At 33.2% G+C, this 7,680-nt stretch overlaps 1 protein-coding gene across 1 annotated transcript in view; it reads right to left on the reverse strand.

The window, feature by feature from the left end:
* Positions 1-7,680, reverse strand: part of TPP2 (tripeptidyl peptidase 2) — a 72,114-nt gene that overhangs the window by 17,624 nt on the left and 46,810 nt on the right. The window contains exons 16-22 of the mRNA XM_023532438.1: positions 6,607-6,752; positions 4,829-4,983; positions 3,587-3,703; positions 3,251-3,351; positions 2,583-2,679; positions 1,633-1,770; positions 98-342 (exon numbers count right to left, since the gene is read on the reverse strand). Of these exons, the coding sequence (XP_023388206.1) occupies positions 98-342; positions 1,633-1,770; positions 2,583-2,679; positions 3,251-3,351; positions 3,587-3,703; positions 4,829-4,983; positions 6,607-6,752 (999 nt within the window). The remainder of the gene's footprint in view (positions 1-97; positions 343-1,632; positions 1,771-2,582; positions 2,680-3,250; positions 3,352-3,586; positions 3,704-4,828; positions 4,984-6,606; positions 6,753-7,680) is intronic.

Below are 7,680 nucleotides of genomic sequence, written 5' to 3' on the forward strand. Positions count from 1 at the left end.
GACATACTATATAAATTTAGCCTTAATATAATGAACTAGCATTAACAGACTACAGTGTATAAGATGGGCATTAAGTGTAAGCAACACGATCACTTACTTGTCATCAGGTAAGGAAGTAACAAAGAATGGCTGGTTATATTTGGGTGGTAGTGTCAAATTACTGGATTTCTTCTTTCCTAGAAGTGCAAGGCTATGATTTTCGTGAATATCTAAGCTCAAGGTATTAGACAACCTATGAGAAACAATAAATGGAAGATCTTTAAGACGTTCCAAATCACTGATTTGCTCATGACGAATCTGTAGTCGAACTGTATAATCTCCTTTCTCCAGTTTCAAAGAATACTAAAAAAGAAAACATTTGGGAAAAGTAGTTTAGCCAAGAAAATTAAAATCATAGTAAGAAGGTAAATAGGAATAGTTACCACTTACAGAGTGCTTACAGTATGTGAGGTACCGTGCAAGTTAAGGTACACAAATTTACATAACCACAAAACTGTGCAAGTGAGCAAGCAGGACCAGGGACATCAAGTGAACTGTCCCAGGTCACATACAGAGTAAAGGGAGCTGAAGGCAGGTCTGACTCCTAAGCCCTCATTCTTCCCACAATGAAAGGCTACTCCCATTTGCTCAGCTAAATCAGTCTGCTCCAGACTGAGAAAAGCAATGATTTTCCAGCACATGATTACTCAGAAACATGTATAAAACAACACCGAAAATGAGCAAAATTGAGCTATTGTAAATATCTAAGACACGCATACCCATGACTGGTAACATTTCTACTAATAATCAAAATGTCATACCCCTTTATTATAGACCAGAAAAACAGGGAGCCAACAGAGATCAAGGAATACAAATCTACTATGCTCCATCTAGTTAACCAGCTCGAGAGGATGGGATACTATATTCTGCATTAGCCATTTCTTCTGAGATTTTAAAAGCAACTAAAGTAATGTCACTACAATAATCCAGTCTGTACTAAGGAGATGTGACTGGGGCTTGCTTTGAATAAATCATTCCTTGAATGACTAAATGAAAAAAACTTACATAAGTTATTTTCATTACTTACCATAAAACTGTAAATATTACAGGAAGTACCTCATTTCTCTGTACCAATATTTCAACTAGAGATAAAATTTCTGAAAATTATGATTAAAAGGTTTTTTTCCCTTCAATACAACAGTGCCCAGCACAGTGCTTGGCATACAGTAAGTGGTCAAATCACAACTGTCCCATGAAGAAATAAACTTGAAAGTTCTAATAAAGTGAAGACACTTGGCATCACTGTAGTGCTCTTTATTCAGTTCAGACCTGGGATCATTTCAAGGCGTTCACATACATCAGATGACTTGTTGTCAACTTTCAGATGAGTGGAAGCAGTGCCAAGGAAGGAGAAATACTAAAAATAAAAAGCTATGCTGGCCAGTGTCTACATCATTCCTCAAAACTTAATTTGGCTGAAAAGCTGTCCCAGTCTGTTCTACAGACAACTGAGCTTCTAGTGATGTGTCAACATACTAAATGCAAAAGTATGGCATTTAAAAAAAAACAAATATTACCATAACAAGAAATCAGGAATTCCTTAGTTCAAGAAACAGTTTCTGTTAATTCTAAAAATCACTGTCAATTTTATACCTGATGTGGATAGGCATCGCCTGAACCCATCTGTCTTTTATTCTGGTCAAATATGATCCACAGTTGGCTGTCAAATTCTGATTCATATAATAATTCACAAAGTAACGGGCAGCTTGGAGTTACTTCCCCACTCTTGGGCTATAAAAAAAATAAGAAGAATCACTTACATGGTTTACATGATTTCTAACATAGATTTATATTGTTATTGATGAGACTTTTACATTAAAAGCATTACAATATTTTCTTGCAGGAGCCAATTTTAAAAATGTAGAACATCCAGTATTTTGGCACTAATAAAAGGTACTCCTCTTTTACAAACTTTTAAAAATACAAACCCAGCTATTTGTATTCATTAATAAAGCAATATATATTTACTTTATAAAACTGAAATTTGACAATTCACTGAAATCAATCACCTCCCAAACATTAAAATCAAACCTATATTATGCTTCAATAAGAGTTTTACTAAGATCTTACGAATCCCACATAAACACTTTGATCCAACATTTATACTAGCCTCAACTACTTTTACCACTCATTCAACTTAGGAGTTACTCTGATGTCTCATCAGTTATTCTGAGCCTGCTTCACAGAAAACAATCAGGCCCATTACTATCATAATCAGAAAGCATCTGGTATCAACGAGACATCTAACCACTGGACAGGTAATACTGGACAGGTACCAGTGAATAGGTATGAGTGCTTACAAAAACTAAGGCTCAAAGGCCACGTCACCACAAATCAAAATCTGTGACTTCAAATCTGAATAGTACTTAGATTATTATAAGTCATAATTTCCCAAAGAACAATTCCAAATCAACCACTGTTAAATTACTTGACTGTATTTCATAGATATACTGAATATACATACCATCTTTCCATCTTTAAATTTACAATCTTAAAACACAAAAGTTCATTACAAGGGTATACTTTACTGCACAGACACTTACTTGATGAAAGTTATATGTAAGGATCATCTCATAAAGTTGACGATTATTTGGCAAAACATCTCTTGATCCTAAAGGTTTTGTTTTTGCACTAAGTGGGCTGTAATTAGACAATTACATAATTGACTTGATTTGAGTTCATTTAATGAGACCAAAAAAACCCTATAAATCAACAAAATCTATAATGCAACAAGTGACAAATGAGCATTCAGTATATTTTTTATTTTAATCATTAACTTATATAATTCTACTGACTGAACAATGGCAATAGTTTAAATTATGCAATATTACAAAGGTAATCTCTTCATGATAGACATTTTCAAATGTCAACTAATAATTCTTAACATAATTAGATCTCAGTGTTAGAGTGACAACTGCTAAGTGCTGAAGGATAAGTTTTGACTGCAGATGGTGCTCACTTGTCACAAGATGCGTCCTGCCAGGTGCCACAATGAAAGCTTTACATACATGTTATTTAAGGCTAGAAGTTGCTGCTGGGGCTGTGCCTCAGAAATCTGCCAGGATTCCTAGGCTAGAGTGTCATAAACTGAATTTTCATCTCCAACATTCAGACAAATTTAAGAAAATGACTCCTTAAAGAGTGTAAGAGACCCTTCTGCCCCCACCACATCAATACTCAACATCTGTAGCCCTGAAACATTTAATGATACCGTAGTGTTTGAACCCAGCTCTTCAAAGTTATGCAGGGAGCCAGATCTTCATATTTCAAGGAGGACTGCACATCAAAACGGTTGATTCCTTCCGATGCATGCTATGAAGGATATTTATCAAATCAGTTTCTTAAACTTTATTGAAAATGAACAGTATTTTTAAACAAAATTTGGACCTAAATAAATGTCTAAGTTTATAAGCACTCATGAATGAAGACTACTGTTATTTTCAGAACCATGGGTAATTTCCTTGTTGAAGTTTAAATACAATCAATGAGATTAATTTTCAAGTACACATATAACTAACATTAAAAATAATGAAAATGTGGAACTCACAATGTTTAACTGAGGAGCAGTACACACTATCCCATGGAAAGAAATGGTGTAATCAATATTGACATCACTAAGACTTGCCCACCAACGAGCAATGCAAAATTCAATTGCTTTCCCACTCTGCAAAGAAAAAGAAATTAAAAATGTGTACAACTTTTTTCTCAATTCCATTCAAATCATAAAATATAAATAGTAGGTATTTCAAAGAATTCTATGCTTTCAAACTTTTCCTATTTGTACACCAAGAAAATTCAACTGTTACCAGCTATGCTTGGAGTTATGCAAATTAGTTTCATACAGTGTAGGCATTTAAATAAACAATTATTTATTCATAAATCTACACTACTTGTCATAAAAGATCTGAGGCGGCTTCTGAAAACATATACAACAAAATAATAGTGAAAATAAACTGAAGTAAAAATTTAGGTCTAAAGGGAAAATTAAGAATAATAAGAGAAAGGGTTTTATAAGGCATATTCTCAATAGCCACAGTTGAGTTCTAATCTCAGAGCTGTCTGACAACCAAAGCAAAGTAAGATTATGGTCACTTTCATCTCTCTCCCTATTAAAATAATGGAAAACAAAAAATGTTCCTAGTGCTGAGTTTTATATTAAGTTTTCTAGTAATCAGTACATTAGAAAGTTTAAAAATGAATCATAACACTGATATATGAACATAAGTGAAAGTAGTCAGAAACATAAGAAACTAGGAAAGATCATATAACCAACTGAAAACACAATGCAGCAAGTTTAAGAAACAACATCAGTACATTCACCTTCTTTGGAGAAAGACTAGGCATTACCTCTTAACATATGCATATGTAATTCTGAATTACACAGGGTAAGAATAGAAATCTGCCATATTTGAAGTAATTTGTGTAGGAAGCAAGTAGCAGTTTCACCCAGAAAGCAAGGATTCTTAACAAGGCATTAATAAAATAACTTAAGTGATGTGTAGAAAAGTCTTAAATAAGGAAATTATCTACTATAGAATGAAGAAATAAACTCAATCAAGGTCCACTATGCAAGGCATCAGTTTCTGTCAGACCTGTACTTTTCCTTGACTAAGTTATTTAAGAGTTAAAAAGAGATTACTATTTACTTTGGATTCAGTCCCAAGCATTAATAAAATATATAGCCCAATAAACACTAAATATAAACTATAAAATCAAATTCAAATACTAACCCATACCAAAAACAAAAACAAATTGTTTTAGGATTTTTCTAACTTTAATTAAAACTTACTAAGACAGGAAAAGCTTCGGTCAGTGTTCCTTTTTCTGGAAGGGAACAAAACTTATAGAATTCATGACTTCGATATGCTCTTTGCTTTACAAGTTGTACTGCATGGAGAACAAACTTGGCGGACACCTCAGAAGAACATGAACACACAGTAACTTCTAAAATAAGAAGCAAATTTTAAAACTGATAAGATTTAAAATGAACATAAAATGGTTTTAATAATGCCTGCTTATTAGGGAATAATACGTCAAGAATAAAATGATATATTCAAATGAAATCTGCATATTTCCTTAAAAACAGAATCAAGAGAATATTAACAAAACTAAAGGTGTAGAATATTTAGCAATGGAAAATAAATCAGTATTAAAATGAACAACCACTATGCTGCAAACAGGTGAACACACAATTATCCTAATCGGGTACCTTTTAAAAATCCCTATCCTCAGGCTGAACTTAACTTTTCCTCTTGTTTTAGCTGAAAGCCACACAATTCCTGATAAACAAGATTTTAATTTTAGAAACCTCTATTTGTTATCATACTTAAATTCCATTAGTATCTATTTCTTCAAATTCATTGATAACTTTTCCTAGTCATTCTTGGTTTATTTGTGTCCTGTTTGCTTCTAGAAGGTATGACTGTCAGAATTACATATGCTTAGCTTTATTCTGAGGCAGAGGTGGAGGTAAGCCCAAATCGTTGTGAAGAAAGATCAGCAGCTTGTCTACTGAATACCCACTCTAATAGACAGAACTAAAGAAAGGCTTAATTCTCAAGGTGAAGTTGGTACAGAGTTCTGTGAGTCTAATTAATCACTAGAATACAAAATCTAGTGTTATAACAGTATTTCTAAATATTTGAAATAGGAATCATCTGCAGTACTTTTTTCTTTTTTTGCTTTATTTTCCCGCATTAGCCTTAGAGATACAACTGACAAAGAACATCGTGTAAGTTTAAGGTATACAACAGGATAATTTAATATATGTATACACTGTAAAATGTTTACCATAATAAGGCAAGTTAACACATTTATCACTTCACATAGTTACCGATTTTTTGGTGGTGAGAATATTTAAAATCTGCTTCGTAAATTTCAGGTATATAATACAGTACTGTTCAGTACGGTCGCCATGGTGGGCATTAGAGCCCTCGAACTGACTTATAAATGAAAGTTTGTACTCTTTGACCAACTTCTCCCCATTTCCTCTACCTCCTGTAGTACACTTGTAATCTAAGACTGCCAAACACTCTGAGTTACTTCTATTCTGGATCTAATAAATTTTAATTAAAAAAAAATACTAATTATTTTCAACACCAACCTAAACGAATCATAATTAAGGGTATTATAGCTACTGACGTTTACTAGTAAAAGGTTTCAAATTCAATATTAATTAACCATAGATTTTCATTCTTTAATTAATGTACATTTCATCAGAGCCTAACATAAGACAACTCCAAGGAGCCCTATGTGCACAGCAGCCCAGAACTGTTCAACAATGCAGCTCTGACTCTGATCATTACCAGATAAGGCATTATTCTAAACTAACTTAAATTCTTGAATATTAAAACAGCTTAAGATGGCCTAGAAGACTGGATATATGAGTCGATGCAAAATAGTACTGGACCTTGAAATAGTTTTGAACCTAATAGCAAATCTACGGGGCATTATAGTACTGTTATAAGAAAAGTATCACAGACATATGAACTTTATATAGTTATAACCACAGAAGAGACAGAATGTACACAAAGATAACTAGTCAAGAAAGATTTTAATTTTACTTACCAGCCCATGTTGCACCCTCAGGAACTTCAATAAAATGCCTTCGAATTTGACCAGGTTTAAAATGTACATCTGTAAAGGCTAGATCATAATGTGATGATTCATTTACTCTGAAAATTAATAAAAATTTAATGATTAAATGTGATACTCTTATAAAAAGCCTTTATATTATAAGCCCACTGGTACTCTATATTTTAATACTCATTAGAAATAAACACATGGACTTAAAAGCTGGTTATAAAACAGTATGCACAATACTATCTCGTTTTTCCAACATGTTAGCAGAGAAATACTCAGGATAACCCAGTACAGGTGATTTTTCTATTTCTTATTTCCCTGTTTTATAATCTATAAGACACATCACACCCACTGGACTATACTGAGTTCTAAATATTAAAATCAAAAGCAATGTTTTATGTCATTGATACTGCCTCACAGCTGAGACTGGTATTAAACAAAATCCCTTTTGTAGCTTCAAAACACTCCCATATCATAATGACACAGTGTAGGTCAAATTGTATAATTTGCCCACAATGAAAACCTAAAATAAAGTACATGCTAAGGACAAATTCTAGTCAGTGTGACAAACATTTAATGAGTGCTTACTATATATGAGGCACTGTTATTAGGACCTACAAATACAACAATGAATATTTTCCTATGCTATAGACAACCTAGTGGAGACAGAAAAACAACCAAAGACGTTTAACCTAATATGCTCTGGGAAGACTGGAGTGTTAGGAGAAAAGAGATGAAGAGGATTTGGTTCATGCAAAGGGACCAGAAAAGCTTCCTGAAGGAGATGATATCTCAGCTGATTCTTGAATCTTATATATTACTGTGTCTAAGTTCCTACTGGACTTCTAGGAAACTGTTCTGCAAATTTTCCATGTGTATGTCACTTTTATCTCCTCAATGTCACTCTACATTCCCTATGGGCTGAGACCTTTTGCACATTTAATATTTACCAGTGTAATTAGCTCTTCAGAAACTGTTAACTTAGAACCTTCCATTGTTCCCAGTACTCTCATAATTCCAATCTTGTCCTTCATCTACTAAACAATCTGTTTTGCATAT

This window comes from Pteropus vampyrus, unplaced genomic scaffold (genome assembly GCF_000151845.1).
Source record: "Pteropus vampyrus isolate Shadow unplaced genomic scaffold, Pvam_2.0 Scaffold83, whole genome shotgun sequence".
In the NCBI taxonomy this organism is placed as follows: Eukaryota; Metazoa; Chordata; class Mammalia; order Chiroptera; family Pteropodidae; genus Pteropus; species Pteropus vampyrus.